General features: G+C 44.9%; 2 protein-coding genes across 3 annotated transcripts in view; one reads left to right on the top strand and one right to left on the bottom strand.

Annotated features, from left to right (window-relative positions):
* Rad9b (RAD9 checkpoint clamp component B) overlaps positions 1-11493 on the bottom strand; it is a 29462-nt gene extending 17969 nt beyond the window's left edge. The window contains exons 1-5 of the mRNA XM_032887142.1: positions 11316-11493; positions 9825-9895; positions 8735-8884; positions 8103-8217; positions 790-889 (exon numbers count right to left, since the gene is read on the bottom strand). Coding sequence (XP_032743033.1) covers positions 790-889; positions 8103-8217; positions 8735-8884; positions 9825-9895; positions 11316-11373 — 494 coding nt within the window. The 5' untranslated portion in view covers positions 11374-11493. The remainder of the gene's footprint in view (positions 1-789; positions 890-8102; positions 8218-8734; positions 8885-9824; positions 9896-11315) is intronic.
* Positions 11494-11563: 70 nt separating this feature from the next.
* Positions 11564-20465, top strand: Vps29 (VPS29 retromer complex component). 2 transcript variants are annotated; one of them, XM_032887140.1, is made up of 5 exons: positions 11564-11645; positions 13477-13488; positions 16627-16818; positions 19050-19285; positions 19987-20465. In XM_032887140.1, exons 1-5 carry the CDS (start codon positions 11643-11645, stop codon positions 20102-20104), a joined length of 561 nt encoding a protein of 186 aa, XP_032743031.1. In that variant the 5' UTR covers positions 11564-11642; the 3' UTR covers positions 20105-20465. The 2 variants fall into 2 exon arrangements, with proteins under 2 accessions (XP_032743031.1, XP_032743032.1); XM_032887141.1 differs by lacking the exon at positions 13477-13488 and having other exon boundaries at positions 11567-11645.
* The last annotated feature ends 473 nt before the right edge of the window (positions 20466-20938 follow it).

Below are 20938 nucleotides of genomic sequence, written 5' to 3'. Positions count from 1 at the left end.
GATAGAATGTGCTTTCCTCGAGACTCATGATAATTAACAGTCAGTGCTGCAACTGAACTGAATGATGTCCTTTCCTGGACAACTGAACTGAATGACGTCCTTTCTGGTCAACAGAACTGAATGAATGACGTCCTTTCTGGTCAACAGAACTGAATGAATAACGTCCTTTCCTGGACAACTGAACTGAATGATAATTAACAGTCAATGCTGCAACTGAACTGAATGAATGATGTCCTTTCCTGGACAATTGAATGAATGACGTCCTTTCCTGGACAATATGGCTCACTCCATTACTTAGAAAACAATAGAATGAGAAAATAAATTTGCATAAAAATGTTCCAAAGTCCTCAGGCTGTGTGTCCTGGGGCTCAAAGGGAAGCTTGTAGTGGTGAAGGATCACAGCCTCTTTGGCTGCACTGAAGTGTGAAGCCAGGCATGGGTGGGGTATTTCAGAGCTCCTGGCTACTAACCTGCTGCTTTTAAGCGGCTTGTCACCTGCCTTTCTAAAGTCTCTTCCTGACAGTGTCAGTGATTGTTCTAAGTCACGTGTTAGCCTTTTTAAAAGTGTAACTGGCTAGGAAGCTCTAGGAGGAAGTGGGGTAAGGCAGGGTACCGGGGTAAGTGTGGCCAAAGTACAATGTACACAGCATGAAATGTCACACAGAACCCCGACATTTTTGTGTGCTGACTTAAAAATAATCTCAAAAGGAAAGGAACGCTCCAGGGTGAGTTGTTAGTGCACGGGGACGCTGTGTTCAGAAGAGAAAGAGCCGTCAGGAGACCCTTTACCTTGGTTTAATCATCAGGATGTTCGCACACAAGCTCTTTTCAAAGAGAATTTTCAAGGGCTGGCAGTCTTGGAAATACACATTGTGAGTTCTTTTAATACCTTAAAGAGAACAAAGCAGCCTCTTAATAACTCTAAGTGCAAAATGAACAGGCTTTAAAAGCCTGCCTTTCACAGCTAAACTAAAGCAATAAAAATTAATGTCTCACGTGGCAGGCGCACACGGCCTGCCATGGAATGTGGCCCTAATTAAGAAACGTATTGTCGCCCCCTAGTGGACAGGGAGCAACATGTCACATCTCAGCAAATTAGGTCTCACCCAGCCCAGTGGTCTCAAACTTGATAGGTAGCCAAGGATAACCTTGAACTCCTGAAGCTCCTGCCTTTACTTCCCAAGTGCTGGGGTAACAGGCACGTACCATCATGCTCAAGGACTGCAAGTCAAGCCCAGGCCTTCTTGCATGATAAGCAAGCACTCAGAAAACTCAGCCCTGAAAAGAGACGTCTTGAACATACATAAGTCAGTAACTGTACTACAGGTCATGGATCCATAAGGCTCTTTTTGAATATTTTATTCAGGACTAGTCTTTCTTTATAGGACTACCGGCAGTTAGACCTCTAAATCTGGTCAGTGATTTCTTTTTACTGTAGGAGAATCAGCAATACAGGTGGAGTGTTCCTGTCCTAAATGCTTGGTGTTTCAGGGGCTGGAGAGCTGGAACTATGGTTAAGAGCAGTTGCTAGACTAAGATTCAGTTCCCAGTACCCTCACAGAGCTGACAACTGTTTGTAACTCCAGTTCCGGGGTGTCTTCCTGCCTCCGAGAGCACTGGGCACACAGGCAGTGCACAGACATAAATAAAGGCAATAGTCACATACATAAAATGAAATCAAAGTATTTTTAAAAGTGTTCTGACTTGAAAGGGTTGGGGGAATATTTCTAAAGACTTTATGAGTTGAATATCCCTAATCTGAAAATCAGATTGTGTGTGTGGGGGGGTTAGATTCACACTTTCAGATCAGGGTGCTTGCTCTGTGTGCCAGACACTTGTATGCATTTTACGTGTATCTTCTCTCCTCCCTGCAGCCCTTCAGGGGAGGGAGGGACTAATCGTACAGCTAGACTGCGGCAGCACAGTGCTGCAGGGCAAACTGAAGACCTAACCAGGATGAGAAGATGCCACCAATACTGAGAAGACTGATGACTTTAAACCACACCGCATGTTCTCTCTCTCTCTCTCTCTCTCTCTCTCTCTCTCTCTTTCACACACACACACACACACTATTTTTTTAAGTTTAAAAATTCTTTAAAAAGACAATGCCAGACGCCATGGCACACACCTTTAATCCCAGCACTCAGGAGACAGGTCTCTGTGAGTTCAAGACCAGCCTGGCCTGGTCTACAGATCTACAGAGTGTGTTCTAGGGCCAGCAGAGCTAATCAGGCCTGGTCTCAAGTAAATAAAATGACACATTTCTCAGGTTATACGTTTGGTGAAATTCTTTGCTCTTTTGTTTTGCTGAATAACAGGACTGACTGACTGATGTGGCCAGAAACTCACTATGTAGACCAGGCTGGCCTCAAGCATTAGTAAACCTGCCTTTGCCTGAGTGCTGAGTGTGCACTACTGAACCCAACAATTACCAACTTAATAAACATGCACATTTATGTATTATCAAATTTTGTTCACTTGGCTGCATAGCCAACCACTCTGGAATCGAGTTTCTTGGAACAGCAAGCACCTGTTATTTAGCTCTCATGATTTTACCACGTGGTTCTTGAGGTCTAATGTAGGATCATCTGGGGTGAGTTCACGGTCTGTCTCTGGCCTCAGTGGGAGCAACAAGGGTGGCTGAGGACATATTGTGTGATGGTTTGTATATGCTCAGCCCAGGGAGTGGCACTGTTAGAAGGTGTGGTCCCATTGGAGTAGGTGTGGCTTTAAGACCCTCACCCTAGCAGCCTTCAGATGAAGATGTAGGACTCTCAGCTCCTCCTGCACCATGCCTGCCTGGATGCTGCCATGCTCCCACCTTGATAATAATGGACTGAACCTCTGAACCTGTAAGCCAGCCCCAGTTAAACGTTGTCCTTATAAGAGTTGCCTTGGGCTGGGGATTTAGCTCAGCGGTAGAGCGCTTACCTAGGGAAGCGCAAGGCCCTGGGTTCGGTCCCCAGCTCCGAAAAAAAGAACCAAAAAAAAAAAAAAAAAAGAGTTGCCTTGGTCATGGTGTCTCTTCACAGCAGGAAACCCTAACTGAGACAGGGTCTATCCCAGATGTGTATCCCTGGCTTCTCCTCTGGCTGATAGAGGAGCTCCAGGGCAGCGTTGATGATGACAGCCTTGGGAGGCCCAGGCTAGGAACCTAGGCAAACCACTGCTGGCATCAAATGAGACCACAGTAAGCTGGAGCGGGAGAGGCAGCTCAGTCACTGAGAGCACTGACTGGACTCCCGGAGGACAGGGGTTGAATCCACTTGATGCCAACAACCATTCACAATTCCAGTTCCAGATAGATGGCTGATGCCTTCTTCTGGTCTCCTCAAGCACTGCATAGATATATGGTACACAGACATCTATGTAAGCAAAATGTCTGTATACATTAAAACAAAACAGTAACAAAAACAAACAAACAAAAAAGCCCACTGAGATTCAAAGTGGGGAGACAGACTCCGACTGTGAAGTGAGGGGCTACAGATGATAGAGCAACTTTTGATGGCGACCACAGTGGGATGGTTTTAGGATCTTGACCTTGTGATATAGCAGAAACTGGATGGTAAGTTGAGGTTATAGGGGATCTAGTAAGGTTGTTGGGGAAATACTAAGTTACACAAAGTAGAATTTAGTTAAAGCAGTGCTCAAGGATGCTCTGTAGAAACTGCAGGGAAGAAAGAGTTGGTCTTGAAGAAGGGTAGGTTTGCTGAGTGTTTTTATTAAGATGTGTTCACTAAGATTGCCTTCAATTAGGTCCTATACCCATAACAAAAGGAGACACTCATCCTAGGACACCGCTGGCCATTAGACTCACTCCCGTATCAAAGAGCATGTTTCTATAGAGCAGTTCAAAGTGGGCAGCTGTGGGTCAGGGCTGCCATTAAGTCCTGACCCTTCATTAAGTCCAGGTTCTTTTAGCCGAAATAGCATAATTCATACCACCCAGGCAGGATGGCCTTGGGTAACTACAGCCCTGGAAGAGCAGCCCTGGTTTGCCCCAAGATAGCTATGACAATATTTTACATTGTAAGTCTAAGCCTCTCCATTTGTCCTAATAGCTATGAGAACCATGTTTATTGTGCAAAGTGTAACTTGGGACCATGAAACTGCGTAAGCTGATGGGATTTCTGTTCAGTGCTTGTTCCCTTTTGTATATCAGCCAGAACCAGTCGCCTGCTATTATTAAGATTTTTCCTTTATCAAGTGCTGACATGATTTCTCACTGGGAAGGCAAGTTAATCTGTAACACCAGCAGAGAGCAAATCAGATAAAATCTGTGTTCTCAGACCTTTTTTATTTAAAAAATAGTTATTTATATGCATGTGTGTATGTATATATGTATGTTTGTATGTATGCATATGTATGTGCATGTCCAAGGAGGTGCCCAAGGTTAGAAGAGGGCATTAGATGGCCTGGAGCTTCTCTAACAGGTGTTGCGCTGCCCAGTGTGGGTGCAGGGATGTGGACTCTAACCCACTGCAAAACCAGCCAATGCTCTTAACCACTATGCCATCTCTGTGGCTGCTAAATCTTCCTCAGTATTTGTTCTTGTTTGTTTTGTATGAGGGGAAGTACACATGCTATGGCATGTGTGTGGGGGTCAAGTGATAACTTTTAGAGTCAGTTCACTCCTTCCACCATGTAGTTCCAGAGACTGAACTCAGGTTATCAGACTTGGCAGCAAGAACCTTTCCTTGCTAAGCCACACTGGCCCTTCACGCCTTACAGAACAGACAGATGTTCTGTTGTTGTTCTGTTTTGTAAAGCAATGGTCTGTGGCGCTGAGCATTCATACTAGGAAACATCTATACCTCCGGGCCCCTGGATGAGGGTACAGGGCATTTGCGGGTCACTCCCGTGTCTCTGGGTAAATGAGAAGATGTTTCAGAGTTTTGAGCTCTGGGATGATGTAATCTGTCCTTTGACTCTTTCTCTCTGAGTGTGACAGGGTTTTTGATATTTAGCCTTGGCTTCCCTAGTACTCACTATGTAGGCCAGGCTGCCTCAAACTTAAAGTCCTCTGCTTCAGCCTTTTAAGGGCTAACTGTATGTGCCATCACCTGCACTCAACAGTAGGACTTGGGTTTTTTGGGTTTTTTTTTGTTTGTTTGTTTGTTTTTCTTTTTGAGACAAGCCCTCACTATGTAGCCCTGACTATCCTGGAACTGGAACTCATTATGTAGATCAGGCTAACCTACAATTCAGAGTCCCACCTGCCTCTCCTCCTGAGAGCTCGCGTTAAAGACACCATGCCTCATTTCACCTATTTTAAAGAAAGCACCAGGGCTGCTGTTTTGGGAAAACACTAAGTTCAAAAGTTGACAAATCCCTGCTATAAAAATACACCTGTGTCACTTGTGCTGAGCTAAGTCCTGGTGCAATGGGGGAAGAATTCCATAGGAGCCGCTGCTCTTGTTATGGTCCTTGGGAGCTGTGCTCAGGTTCGTCTCCACAAAGTTCAGACCGTCTCTCAGAGGCTCCAGAGAACTCTTCAGACACCAAAACAGTTAAGCTAAGGAGCTGAGTTTTTACACAGCTACTTTATCTGCGGAGCTGTGCTTTCAAAGGCAGGGACACCTTCAGAAGTGGCTTGGCTTTTCAGTGTTCTTTTTTAAAGCCAACAGGAAATCATTAGCATACCTATAGGTTGCAACAAAACCTCACCAACTCCAATCCACTTTCCTGGCTACATGTGCGTGAATCAGAGCTTCATTCTGTCCAGACTCACAGAGCATTTTAGAAGCCCCTCTGTGCAGGCCTGTCTCTCGAGCTAGTCCAGAACTTACGTGATGAGCACACTCTTCAGGGACTCTGCAGAATCGGCACAGAGCGACTCTGTGGCCAGTGCAAAGGGAGGAGCTTGAACAGGTGGACGGATCTTTAGGAGACTTCCGTCTTTTCCTTCAGCAGATGTCTGGCAACTGCCCTTCTGCAGGCTGTTTACGGTTTGAGTCAAGGTGACTCGTTTACTGTGGCAGCTCAGGTCTGGGCAGTTGTTTTCTACTAGCAAAAGAACTAAGCTGACTTCACTGACTGTTAATTTCCCCCCAAAGTCCCAATCTGTATTTCTAGCAGCCAGCTGAGTATCTTCTCAGGAGACTCGACTCAGCTGACCCTGGTGAGTGCTTGTCCACCAGCTGACTGACATAAGGCTGCAAGCATACACTGCAAACATCTGCAGCCCTGGACAGAACTAGCCCCGGACCCGGCAGCATCTATGCCACAGTCCTGCCTTTGGTCCTCCCTCCCTTCCAGCTCCAGGACTCCATGGCAAAACCTTATAGTAGAAAGTGGTCCAGATACAGACAGCAATTAGCCAAATGGATGCAACACTGCCCCCAGGTGACCAGGTGGAGTCCAGGTTGGTCTAGTCACAGCAGAGTCAAGCATTGTGTCAGGGGATGTACAAGGTAAATTTTAGGAAGCTCTTGGTGTGGAAGAAGCATCTAGTCCCTGATGCCGAGGAAGTCACTTTGTTCTGAGTTTTGTTGTGGGTTTACTGGTGTTGTGTGCTGTGAACCAAACCCTATGAGTGAAAAATACGGTGAGGGAGGGAGGAATGGAAGGACAAGAAGGAAGAAGAGGAAGAAGAAGAGAAGGGATGAGAGGAGGAGCAAGGAGAGGAGGAGGGAGGAAGAAAAGGAAGGAAAGAATGAGAAGGAAAGGAGGAAGAAAAAAAAGAAGAGGGGAGAGAAGGGAGAGAAGGCATGAGAAACAGAAGCAGCAGCAGCAGGGGCAGCAGGGACAGAACCGTGCCTGTAGTGTAACTTCAAACTTTCACCCCCACCTGAGCAATGTTATTACCACTAGGCCCAGGACAGAAATATTTTCTGGGACTAGTTCTCACAGTGCCACGTTTGAGACAATTCAGATACTGAACAATGGCTCTCTGAACTCCACCTGGGAGTCACGGCTGATAAACACTCACTCTGCAAAGGTTCTGTGCCCAGGCCTGTCCCTGTAAGACCTCGCTTTCTCCCCACCCGGCCTGTGGCATGGGGGCAAAGCTACCCCCAGTGTACACAGCAGAAAGGGAGGGCTCCTGAAGCTTATGTGCTCGCACAAAGCTAACAAGCCGTGGAACAGAACTCACAGCTACATTGTGTGAAAATCAGCCTTGCATATTTTTACGTACACTCCTTATGTGGTTGGCTACTACATGGATTTAGATTCAAAGAAGGGAGAAATATTACTACACCATTAGTATAGAGAGAAAAATCTAAGGGCTATAAACACACACTGAAGTAAAAATATATTAAGATAAGTGTAAGTCAAAATGAAGAAATATGATTCTTACAGTTGTATGGGGGTGAATAGAAGGTCACCACCTTCCAAACGACCAATCCTGAACACAGAAGATTTGGACCAATGCTGTAAGTATGAATTATTTCTCTGAGTCAGGATTTCACTCCATAGGTGAGAGCCTACAACTAGCGATATTGCTATGCTGGCCTCAAACCCATGACCCTATTACCTTAGCCACTTCAGTGCTAGGTTCAGAGATGTGTGCCCTTGTGTCCAGCTAGAAAAACCAGTTCAGGTTCAATTGAACATGTGTGTAGGGAGCATGTGTAGTGTGTGTGTGCCTGTGTGTGTGTGTGTAAGAGAGACTTAAGACCAGAGGTCAGTCTCAGGTATCATTGGGACCTGTCTACCATTTAGGATCATTATTCCTTAATGGTGCCCCTCACTGCTCTGAAGCTTATCAAAGCAAGCTAGGCTAACGGGACAGTGAGCCCCAGGAACCTGCCTGCCTCTGCCTCTGTAGCACAGGACCACCAGCACGTGCCACCACACCTACATTTTTTACATGGTTCTGATCGTGATTTCAGATCATTTGCTTGCTAGACTGACTGATCCACGCCTCCCGGGTTGGACATTTGAAAAAGCTGGGTTGTTGTTGTTGTTGTTGTTTGTGCATGCAGAAGAGCTTGTGCCACTTAGTCCTGAGGAAATGATGGTGGCCACCTTACTCTTCACGGGCAAAGACAGGTGCCGCACCTGCCACACTCCACCCCTGTAGACAGCCCACTTCACAGCAGTCTGCAGATTGTGTGTACAGGAACTCTAAGAAGTGCACTGCTCTCCGCCCCACCTACCATGCCTGCCGAAGAACTGGATGACGACTCTGCATCTGTCCGATCTGGCGACCATTGTACACTTCTCTATGCTTCTTTCAAGGTAATTCAGACATCTAAAGATTGGCAGGATTGACTGCAACACAGATACATTGTAAACATCAAACAAGCACTTAGTATGACTGTCCCACCAACTTTTTAAAAGCCAGCAGATGAAAGGCTGTGTATTCGTAAATGGTAACAAAGTGATTAAGTCTATTAAGCTGTTAATGTTGGTATCAGGAACCGGCTTTATGCCTCCGAAGCCAGTGATGATGGTGATGTTACCCATAGGCGACAGGAACTCACACATCTGTTGCCATGGCAATGGCCATAACTCCCAGCGTCCATTTGGTTTACCTCCCACCCTTACCTGTGAGTGGTTACTTCACAGCCTAAATAAAAGGCAGACCCTTCTTGACCTTCGCCCCTTCTCTTTTTCCCCTTTGTCTCCGCAGCCCTCTGTCCCCCCCCCCCCCCCAATAAACCTCTGTCACGTGGAACTGCACTGGCCTGGTGCGGTCTGTCTGGAAGCCAGGTGCGATTCTAACATAACAGTTAAGTCCTGCAAAAGGACTCTTTCTCCCATATAAGAGAAAACCAACTGTTTTTACCTTTATTGCCAGTTTGCAATTTAAATTCAGTGGTATGTCACTGTCTGTCATCGTGGCTGAGGGGGACCATTGATAATGTTGAAAAAACACGGACGAGAACAGGACGTAGCCATATGTGGAATGACAAGAATTCACAGATCTCAGAGCAAGCTGGAAAAAAAAAGAAGTTAACTATTTCAGAGGAAAACAACTCCTCTCCCTAGGCCATCCTATTGTGAGCATGACGTCACAAATACATTCAAATAAAACTGTGTGCACTGAATTTGCATATGGTTCCTACAGGTATGTATGCATCCATATTGGACTTACATATACAAAATCTATATATATAAACTGTAAATGTCCACAGTGACCAGAATGCTAATGCATGGGAGCGGCAGAGAGTGACAGGGAAGAGCCCTGATTGTCTGACCTCAGACCTGGCCCTAGGGGAGAAGCTGTCACCTAATTCAGCCGTCCTGGGAATGCATGCTTGCAACTGTCAGGTTTCGGAATTTTTAAGTGCTGGAGATTGTACCCACCACACCTTGCTTGGACTTAGCACTTTTAAAACATTTTCTCTTGCTATGTATGATTGATCGCTTAACATTCTTTTAAATTTGATTTATTTTGGCTTGCAAGATAGGTTCTCATAGTTCAAACTGGTCTCACAGTTCATATATATCTTGCTGACCCCTGCCTCCCTGGTGCTGGGATTATAGGCCTGTGCCATCATACCTAGGCTTTTTGTTTTTATGGGGAGGGGAGTGTTTCTCTGTGTGGCCTTGGCTGTCCTGAGACACACTCTGTAAACCAGGTTGGCCTCAAACACAGAGATCCCCCTGCCTCTGCCTCCCTCATGAGTGCTGGGATTTGAGGCACACCTGGGGTTGTTGTTTTTTTTAAAAGATTTATTTATTTTATGTATATGAGTACACTGTTGCTGTCTTCAGACACCAGAGGGCATTGGATTCCATTACAGATGGTTGTGAGCCACCATGCGGTTGCTGGGAATTGAACTCAGGACCTCTGTAAGAGCAGTCACTGCTCTTAACTGCTGAACCACCTCTCTAGTCACCACACTCCTGGCTTTTTAACTTGACTTACTTACACCTTTTTCAGACGGGTCTAGCCACAGTTCATCGCTCACTCGTGATAGAGTTTGAATTGCTTTCCCAAACACTATGGAGGAAGAGAAAGGCGCCGTTCACATTCTTCCCAAGCAGTAAAGACAAATCACAAGACTACTTCTGCTCTCACAGGACTCAAGTGAAAACTGGAAAGGGCGGTGGGGTCAACTGACTAACTTAATCATGCCTGTCAAAACCAACTGAGTCTTCTGTTGAGCTCTATAACTGACCCGAAGGTCAGAATGCCAGAGATGGAAACGGGGGATTCTGGTATTGCAGAGACGAGACTACTCCTCAACCAAAACACTAGTTATCTGGAATTGTTGGCAACCATCCTTCAACTATTCTGACTAACCCACTTCATCTTGGCTCTACCAATCACTCTGAGCTAAAGGCTGGAAACTAACTGGTTACCACTTCCTTTGATTCATGGGCTCTATACACTATAACAACCTTCAGCATCTTGCCTTCCAACATGCCATGTCAAGTCCCAGCATCAAGTTCATCACCATGAGAGGAATTACCACGACAGGAATTCACCACAGAGTGTCCAAATGTTTGTTGTGCCACAGAGCTGGAAACAGTGGTTTGAAATCCCTTTTCCTGAATATATCTCAGCAATTTCCCGTTAAATGATTACATTTAACTCTTAGGGTAGAACGAGCTCAAGATACGCCTGAGAGTTAAATTATTCAGCCGATCCACACAGCATTTTATGGACTAATTTACATTAGGAAACACTGTATACCCTTACCTACATACATAGCAAGAACTCAAATAAAATATGAATCGATATAAAATTCAACAAAATTATTTTTCCTGCCAGCCAATTTCCATGCTAATACTCTCATTTATTTTGCTCTTTTGAGTTCTCCTAACCTCTGCAGAGGGATGGAAGACAGGGCCAAGCAAATTGTCTGTCTACCCACAAACCCCGTTCCCAGTCCAAGAGTTCTCCACATAGTCCTAATTGTTCAGCTCATTCATTACATGGACTTTTAGTTCATTCCTCTAACAACCTTTATCAACGAAGGTGTTAATATTAGTCTCATTCTTCGACAGAGTGACATAGAGGCTTGTTCGGGACCATATATTAAAAAATGTCTTCGGATAAAGAATCTCAGATAAAGAGCAAGTTTTTTTTCCCTCAGCTCAAAACTACTTTCGCTGGTCAAGTATTATTTTTCCCCTCCACATCTCCCCACATTAGCCCTCGGCAATCCGAGCTTAAGGCCCAATGGCACAATTCGTTTCTTGGACGCCAAATTAAATACTATGCATAAATAAAAGGAACAGGACTGGCATGCTATTCGAAGCCCAACAGAGCCCTCGTGAGGGGCGCGCTAAGGCCCGGCTTCGCGGTGTCAGTCGTGGCGAAGAATGGCAGAGGAAGCCTAAGAGGACGATGGAGACCCTTCACAGGCATTAGACTTTCCTTCTTCTAAGTAGCAAAGCAAGAACGGCCGCTCCACCTTTCACCTGACCACCCGTCATCCCGCACTTCAGCATGGCTACGGGAAAAGGAGGCATGGCGGGCAGAAGCGCTCCAGACGCAGGTGCCCGGATGTTGCTCTCACTTTCCGCCCGCTCGGCTTCTACCTTGCCCCACCCGCGAGGAATTTCTCACAGCACCGGTTTTTTTTTTTTTCTGACGGGGAAGGACCCTTACGGGCCGCCGTAGGACAGTCTCTCGCAAACTCGGCGTTTCATTGGCGGTGGAAGAAGTGGGCGGGTCAGCGAGGTGCCTGAGGAAGAGGGCGGCGGCGTTCGTGGTGACTGAACGGAACCCGGGTGACAGGATGGTGAGCCCCGCGGTGGTGGCGACCCGGGTCGGGCTGGGATGCTGCGGCGTCCGGTTGGGGGGCGAGGGGGATCTGGGAGGCCGCGGAGGAGGAACGGGAGGACTGCGGCTGGCCGAGGGTGTGGCTCGGCCTGGCGTCCCCCCTCGCCCCAGCGGCCAGAGGGCGTGCGAGGCGGACCCGGCCGCCCGTCCTGTCACGAGATCGGCTTGCTGCGGCCGCGGGAGGCCTCCCGCCTTCGGTGTGGCCACACGTCTCCTTCCTGTGCTGCCCCGGCTTGGGGTCAGCCGGCCTCGGTGCAGAGCGCGAAGTAGCCGCTGCACTGGCCACTCCGGACGGGGACCCGGAAAGGGGCTGCTGGTCTCTTGTGGCCCCTGCAACCCCATAGAGCGAACTCGTGGGGATCGTTTGAGGTCTGCAGAGATGCGCGTGTTATTTGGAGAGCAGTAGCTTCCCCAGTCTGCATCAAGCCTTTACCCCCAATAGATTGCAGCCCTTACGACGTTTCTGGGTGAAATCTGGGGAGCAGACACGTCCCTGTAACCAGATTTTCGAAGGCACTCTCTAAAGTTTGGGGGGGGGGGTTTACTGTTTGTGCTGATGTAGGTTAAAGTGAAGGCACCTCTCAGGCTGATGGCACGCGTTGCGTTTTCACAGATTATTCTTGGGCAGACAACCTTTAAAAGGGTGGCTTTATCAGCGCTCCAAAAATATGTTTAAAATCGCTGGATTTTGGCTTCTACAAAGCGAATTTTTTGCTTTAGTCTTCAGTTTAAAGTAGATAAGTTCATTGTTAGCAGTCTGGAGACACTTGCAAGGAAGAAGAATTTGCTGGGATGGTTCATGTCTCTGAAGTCATTTTGAGAGGTGAATGCTTACGTTTTAAGGCGGTTGCTCTGCTGTCCATCACGTTTGTTTTAAAATTTTATTTTTAATTTTTGTGTATGTGTCTATACGAGTTTATGAGAGCCAAACAAGTGCCGCTGGAGACCAGAGGGCTTGGGGTCCCCTGGAACTGGAGTTACAGGCAGTTGTGAGGTGCCGTGAGGGTAATGGGAACCCAATCCATGTCCTTTGTAAGATTAGCAAGTGCTTTTAATTTCTGAGCTATCTCTTCCAGCCTAAGTCCTGTTATTATGATGTAGCCCTGGCTGGCCTGGAATTCAGAGATCTGCCTGCCTCTGTCTCCCGAGTGCGGGCACCAAAGGAGTGTGCCACCACACTGACGTGTGTTTGTTTTTATTGTCTTGATCTTTCCTTGACAGTTTCGTCACACGATAAAGAACTCATGCTAGTAGCAATCAACTTACCCTGGAACATGTTTTTTTCAGTACTAGAACCTCAAAAAAACACACATATATATTATATATGATATATATATATATCTCCAGTATATCTAGAGATAACAAGATTCCAGGAACAAGAAAATACTAACCTTAACCTCTTCCTGATGAATTCTTCAAATTATAACTATGGAATCTTATAAAGAGTAGACAGAATGAGAAATAAAGGGACAGGAGTCAGTGTGGAAAGCAGGATTAGGAAATACAGAACGACATCGACAGTTTGCCGCGTGTGGGTGTTTGTTCTATGTTTAAAAAGAAAATGAGTAGTTCTTTCAGAATTATTTCCAGCACAGCTGATTTTTTAACATTTCCTTCTATAACATTCAGAAATCATTAACAATTTTTGCATATTTGGTATGGGTTTTTGCTTTTTTATCTTTTGTTTTTTTCTTTTAGCTTTTGTTGCTTTCTTTTAACATTGGTCATGTTTCACCCCCCCTTTTTTTTTCCATTCCCCTGTCTGCAATCAACTTCTTCATTCCACTAAGGCTGGGCACAGAGTAAGTTTTTCTCCGCTCCTACTAACAATGGTGGTTGGGTGGCTGATAATTGACTGGGCTTCTCACCCTTTTCGGCTCTGTCAAATAGGGAGTCACCACATCCCCATGTTCTGTTTCCGGTGTTTCTTGTATATGGACTTGACAAGTCTTTGGTTTCCAGATCCTTTCCTGCCTCTACTGTCTGTCTGACCTGATTTGTCATTGTGGGATTTAGGCAAGGGCACTATTGACATGTGTCTTGTAACTGTTTCCCATAGCTTGGTCACCAGCAGAAAACCCTAGGATTCTATCTTCCTGTGGATCCCGGGTGCTGCCTGGATGGCCCTTCATCCAGTTTTCACACTAATTGCCAAGGATACTGTGGCACCTTAGAGAGTTGACATCTTCAGTCAGGATAACAGTGTGTGTCTCACCTATGTTCTTTCTGGTACATTCTAACTGAACAATTCATTTTTAGTTCTGGAGATTTTGAACTATTTTAGACATACACCTTCTTATGAGTTCAGAATTCTTTTAAATACAGATTTTTTTTTTCCCTTCCACTTTTCCTCAAATGTCAGCATCCCACAGTAACTCTGTCCTTCAATCCAAATCTGAAGCCTCCCCCTCCCCCCCAAATGAAGATGGTGTCTGTCAAGGCACATGTCTCTTGATTGAAGGTGGATACTTTCTGGTAGATTCAGCTTTCAAAGGCTTGCTCATTTTGTGATCTCCCACCTGATACTTCAGCTACTCTGTGTCCTGATAACTGTTCCTTTTGGTTTTGTTGTGAGAGGAATCAAGTTTGCTTTTGTTATCATTCTCATTTCACACATTTTTTGTTTTGTTTGTTTTGGTTTTTGGTTTTTGGTTTTTCAAGACACGGTTTCTCTGTGTACCCCTTTCCTGGCTATTCTGGAACTCAGATCCACCTGCCTCTGCCTCTTGAGTGCTGGGATTAAAAGTGTATACCACCATTGCCCAGTTTTTGATTGAATTAAAATTTTAATTAATTAAAAATTGTATTTAGTTATTTTATGTTGGCTGTGTTTGCCTGCATGCCTGTCTGTGTGCCTGGTACCCTCCAAGGCCAGCTAAGAAGGTGTCAGGTCCCTTGGAACTGGAGTTACAGACAGTTGTGAGCCACCATGTGCTGGGAATCTGGATTCTCTGGAAGAGCAGTCAGCTCTTTTAACCATAGAACCACTCCCCAGCTGCCACATTAACTATTTTAGATTAATTTTAACATTCTGGTGGCAAAACTATTAAACATGTAATGCTTTCTTTGATACCGTTCAAAGATAGCCATGCCTTGAACAGCAAAGAAAGAATATGTGAATTAAGGCCTGCAAAGTCTGTATGAGGAAGTCCTGGAAGGGGTGCTCATACTAATCCACAGGGAAAGGTTTCTGTCCCTCTCAGGGAGACGTGTCTTATCCTTAGGTGAATTTTTAAACATTTCTCTGTCTGTTTTGTTCAATCTTGAAGTTTTTTAAAGTTTCATAGGACTGTCCCCCGTGCCCCCTTTGGACACTGTGTAGCTTTGGCTTGCCTGGAACTTGCTTTGAAGCCTGGGCTGGTCCTGAACTCACAGAGATCTGCCTGGTTCTTCCCCCTTAGTGCTGGGGTCAAAGGTGTATACCACCATGCTTGTCTTGGGGTTGGCTTTCTAATTTTTGATATGCAGAGCAGATAATATTTGTGGCAGCTCCCCACTGCCACCTGCTACACTCCTCACTCCATTTGTTTTACCTCTCTGATGCACATAGGTGACTGTGAGAGTGTTGTTTTTAAGTTACCGCTATACTGAGTGGGCGGAAGAAGCTGTTCTATCCAAGTTATACAAATATGACAGTGAAAGAAAGCAAAGACAGTAAAACTTAAAGTCAGACGTACATATGCATCTAATCCACTCTAAGCGTAGGCATTGGTGCCCTGTAACACACTGCTGAGAGTTTGAAGTAACAAATTGAGTTATTTTTGGCTAATGTTCTCCAAGGAGTTCTTAGCATAAACTATAAAATTAACCTTTTCCCTACTATTTCATTTCTTTCTATTTCATTTGTATTATTTATACACACACACATATGTATATGTATATATTTTGTGTGTGTGATAGATTCACTTTGCAGCATTGGCTGGCCTAGAACAAGAACTTGCTTGCAATGTGGCCCAGGTTGGCCTTGCAGTAGTAATCTTCCTGACTTAGCTTCCTGAGTGTTGGCTTTACAAGCATGAACCGTCATACCCTACATAATCAATCCCCCCCCCACACACACACACACTTCCCGTTCCTCTCCCCTCGTTTCCCCTCTCCTCTCTTCCTCTCTCTCCCTCTTCCTCCTTTTTGAGACAGGGTCTCACTGTGTTATCTATAGCTAGCCTGCAGTTCTTTATAGACTAAGTTGTCATTAATTCATGAGGTCGGCCTGCCTCTGCTTCCTGAGTGTGGGACGAAAGGCTTGAGCCACCACCCCCAGCCCTATGGTTCCGGAGCTGCCTTGTGGGTCCTGGGAACCGAACCTGGGACCTCAGGAAGAGCAGCCAGGTCTCTTAACATCTGAACCATCTCTCTAGGCCCACATTATTTCATTTCCAATAATCCATTAAATAGGTTTTATATTATATAGTTGCAGAAACAAGAATTACTGTCATTCTTCAAAACTACCAAATGTTATAGATTCCAGCAGTATGTTATTCATCTTGCAGTTTTCATTTTCTTCAATATAATTTATAGGTTTCTAAATCAAGTTTTTTTGTTATTTTTTACTTTTCTGAGAGAGGAAGGCCTTGAACTTGCAGTGGTCCTTTTGCCCCCCCTCCCCCCCCTCTCTCTCCCCCTCTCTCTCCCTCCACCCCTCCCTTCCTCCCTCTCTCTCTTTACTAGGATTATAGATGCTTGCTTTCAAACCTGGCTAATGAATCATTTTAGAATACTTGATTTTATCCTGTTTTTTATTGGTAAATAATATAAATTTTGATATCTAAGATGATATTTGCTTAGACCAGATATGGTACCAAGTGTTTGTTGACCCACAGTAGGACCTGTAGGAATGACTTCTGCTCTGTTCTGGATCTCTGTTTAAAGGGGTGGTGATGGGAGGATCGTGCCGGTTGGCATCGTGTCTAATTGTGTTTTCTCACTCTGACCCCTGAAAGTTGGTGTTGGTATTAGGAGATCTGCACATTCCACACCGGTGCAACAGCCTGCCGGCCAAATTTAAAAAACTCCTGGTGCCAGGAAAAATCCAGCACATTCTCTGCACTGGAAACCTTTGCACCAAGGAGAGCTATGACTATCTCAAGACTCTGGCTGGTGATGTCCACATCGTAAGAGGAGACTTCGATGAGGTGCCGTGTTCCTTCCCCTTCCGTCTGTGCCCCTTTCTTCCCTTTGTGTAAACTTTATCCTTTAGACTTGAGCTTTTCCATTCTTCCTCCCCCGCCCCTTGAAAACTCATCCTAGGAACTAGGATGCGGAACACTTGTCGAAGCATACGCAGTGCCTGGGCTCAGTCCTCAGCATCACAATTATGTCTCTCAAGTATAGAATTAGGGTGAATTATCCATTAGTTTGCAGTGAGAAGTGTTCTGGACTCGGGTGTTCTCAGACTTGGGCACACATGTAATGAGTTATTGGGGATAAGAGCCAGATCTGAACATTAAATTCATTTTTGTTTCATTCCTATATACCTCATATGCATAGCCCGAAGGTACACCATGGATTCCAGTCAAGCTGGGTCTGTGAAATAAGATATGGGGAAAGAAATAGTTTTTTTTTTTTTAAGACTTATTTATTTAACGTATATGGATACACTGTAGCTGTCTTCAGACACACCAGAGGAGGGTATCAGACTTTATTTCAGATGGTTGTGAGCCACCATGGGGTTGCTGGGAATTGAACTCAGGACCTCTGGAAGAGCAGTCAGTGTTCTTAACCACTGAGCCACCTCTCCAGCCCAAGAAATAGTTCTTAAATTTAAGTTTTGCCCATTAGTTTCTAAATGCGATTCTTGACAAGTTTCTTCTGACCCTCAACAAATATGATTGGAATTGCATAATTCACAAGAATAAACCTGATTCCAACATGAAAAAATTACTTTGTCCTCTAGGGATCTTAAGCTTTTCAAAAATTATTTAAGGGGTTGGGGATTTAGCTCAGTGGTAGAGCGCTTGCCTAGGAAGCGCAAGGCCCTGGGTTCGGTCCCCAGCTCCAAAAAAAAAAAAAAAAAAAAAAATTATTTAATTTGGTTGCTGCTTTCAACCGGGTTAGAGCCATTGAGGCATCTTAGTGGGTAAAGGGCTTCCCCCCAAGCCTGATGGCCTGATCACACAACCCACATGGCAGAAGAGGAGAACTGACACCGGGTTGTCCTGTGACCACCAGGTGTGTACATTGGCACAGGCGCACACATCAGCTGACACACAAAATAAAAATTAAAAACTAAAACAAAAAAAAACCCCAGAGTTTCTTTATACCACACAAAATGAACATGCAGTGTTCTTCTTTAGCAGATACAGAAGATTTGGGGTAAAGTACAGTGATGGAAGACTAGGGAGACAGAAAAGGACAGCCTACTTGGTTTTGTTCTTTGTGTTTTTTGAGAGTTTCTTTGTCTACTCTTGGCTGTCCTGGAACTCACTGTAGAGCAGGCTGGCCTAGAAGTCCCAGATCCACCTGCCTTTGCCTCCTGAGTGTTGGGATTAAAGGCATGCACCACCACTGCCCATTGACAAACTACTTGTTAATTAGAATGTAGGTTTAGTTTATTAAAAAAATACATTAAGGCTATTTGTGTTTTAAAAAAAAAAAAACAGTTTAACAGGCTAAAATTCATTTCTAGTTTGCTAAATACATAATCTCTAGAGCCATGTGACGAGGGTTTGGATCTCACCTCAACCACATATTGGCATATAACCTTGGGCAAGTTATATCAGCTTCTTTGTGTCTTAGTTTCCACATCCATAAAATGGGTATCATGACTATTAAAGCCTGGAAGAAAATTTAAATAAACCCCAGCTTATAGATTGTGTACCTTAAGTTGTAAAAATCACAAGTGTAGGGGATTATTACAGAATTTGTACATCCTTGTCCACGTGTGCCACAGTGCTTGTGTGAAGGTCAAAGGACAACAGCTTGTGGAAATAGGTTCCCTCTTTCCATGATGTGGGATCCAGTGATAGATTCCAGGCTTGTTGGTAAGCACCTTTACCTGATGAGCCATCTCACCAGCCTAGGGTTAATTACTTGTTTAAAGCTTGCCCTAAAGAACCCTTATAGAGATAACTCGGTAAAGCAGTGTGACAGCTTCCAGTGTCAGCTGAGTTGTTCTAAGGACCATTGCAGTATCACGGGTTGATGAGAAACTTTAAGTGTATTTTTTTTTCCTTTTCTTTTTTTTTGGAGCTGGACACCAAACCCAGGGCCTTGCGCTTGCTAGGCAAGCGCTCTACCACTGAGCTAAATCCCCAACCCCAAGTGTATTTTTTATAGGGTGCTGTCTTAAGATACCTACGTGAGGTTGAATATTTAAACAAACCGAGTAAGTTTCCTTGTGTTTTATGTCTCTTTTCTGTATTAGAGTCTGAATTACCCAGAACAGAAGGTTGTGACTGTGGGGCAGTTCAAGATCGGTCTGATCCACGGCCACCAGGTTATTCCGTGGGGAGACATGGCTAGCTTAGCCCTGCTGCAGAGGCAGTTTGATGTGGACATTCTTATCTCAGGACACACACACAAATTCGAAGCATTTGAGCATGAAAATAAATTCTACATTAACCCAGGTTCTGCCACTGGGGCCTATAATGCCTTGGAAACGTAAGTACCACAACGTAGGCATTCAGAGCTTTAGAAAAGGGAGTGATTACGTGGGGACCTTTACATGGATGACGTTTCATAGAGAGAAATGGGATTAAGTAAGAGCTGGTGTGGTGGGGTTGGGGATTTATTTAGCTCAGTGGTAGAGCGCTTGCCTAGCAAGCGCAAGGCCCTGGATTCGGTCCCCAGCTAAAAAAAAAGCTGGTATGGTGGTGCACAAATTCAGTCCCAGCCATCCAGAGGTAGAGGCAGGCAGATCTCTTTGTGTTCAATGCCAGCCAGAGCAACATAGTGAGGTCCTGTCTCAAATAACACACTGAAAGGGTAAAGGAAGGGGTTGGGGATTTAGCTCAGCGGTAGAGCACTTGCCTAGCGAGCGCAAGGCCCTGGGTTCGGTCCCCAGCTCTGAAAAAAAAAAGGGTAAAGGTAAATAAGTTCTTATCAACCTTTTTTCTTTCCTTTTGGAGACAGGGTTTCTCTGTGTAGCCCTGGCTCTCCTGGAGCTCATTATGTGGACCAGGCTGGCCTTGAACTCACATAAATCTTGCCTCTGCCTCCCGTGTGCCACCCACTGCCCACCTATTAATTCTTTTCAGTGTGCAGGTAACAGTCAGACTCCTCCTGTGTTCAGTACCTTGAATTGAAATTTACAGTGCTGCTGCTTTAGTATAAAACTCTGACGTTGTTTATTTTTCTTCCAGAAATATTATTCCATCATTTGTGCTGATGGACATCCAGGCTTCTACCGTGGTCACTTACGTCTATCAGCTAATCGGAGATGACGTGAAAGTAGAACGGATTGAGTATAAAAAGTCATAAAGCCAGGCCGGTCTCCACCACTTATTTTTTTCTCATTTCCTTGTTCAAATCAGATAATTAAACACTTAAGAGGCACACAGTTGTATCACTTTTATAATATTTTGCACTAAAAAGTCTTCTCTGTTGATACAGTTGCTCTAAAGCTTCTTGTAAACTCTAAGAATATATTTAGTTTGCAGTATATGGCTTCTATAAGAAGCAGCCCACCCCACAGTCCAGGACCATATTAGGAAGTTTGTCCTTGTAAATAGCTTCCCAGTTGGTTTTGGACTGCATAGAAAACTAGTGCATGAGGAGAAAGGATCCAGGCTTTGTGTGTGTTTTCTCTTCTCTGGTAATAAATGTGTACCTTCCATTTAGACGTTCTTGAAAGCCTGTGTTTAATTTAAAAAGCAAACGTGAAATCTCAGCACTCAAGAGGCAGAGGCGGTTGGATCTCTTCAGCATTTTTTGCCAGTTTGGTCTACATTGTTAATGCTAGGCCAGCCAAAACTACACAGGAGACCCTGTCTCAAGAAAACCAAAACAGGAGTCTTCCGAAGGTGCTGAGTTCAATTCCCAGCAACCACATGGTGGCCCACAACCATCTGTGACAGGATCCAATGCTGTCTTCTGGTGGGTCTGAAGACAGCTACAGTGTACTCAGGTAAATACAATAAATAAATCTTTAAAAAATAAAACCAAAAACACAAGAACATAAAAATGAGAAGCCAAATACAACTGCATGCTCTAGACTGAAGAAACACACAACAGCAGATGTGCTAGACTGAAGAAACACACAACAGCAGATGTGCTAGAGTGGAGGGCACACAGCTGCCGATGTGCTAGAGTGAA

Source organism: Rattus rattus, chromosome 16 (genome assembly GCF_011064425.1).
Source record: "Rattus rattus isolate New Zealand chromosome 16, Rrattus_CSIRO_v1, whole genome shotgun sequence".
In the NCBI taxonomy this organism is placed as follows: Eukaryota; Metazoa; Chordata; class Mammalia; order Rodentia; family Muridae; genus Rattus; species Rattus rattus.
Note: the sequence above shows the minus strand (reverse complement) of the source record. Positions and strands in the feature narration are given on the sequence as shown.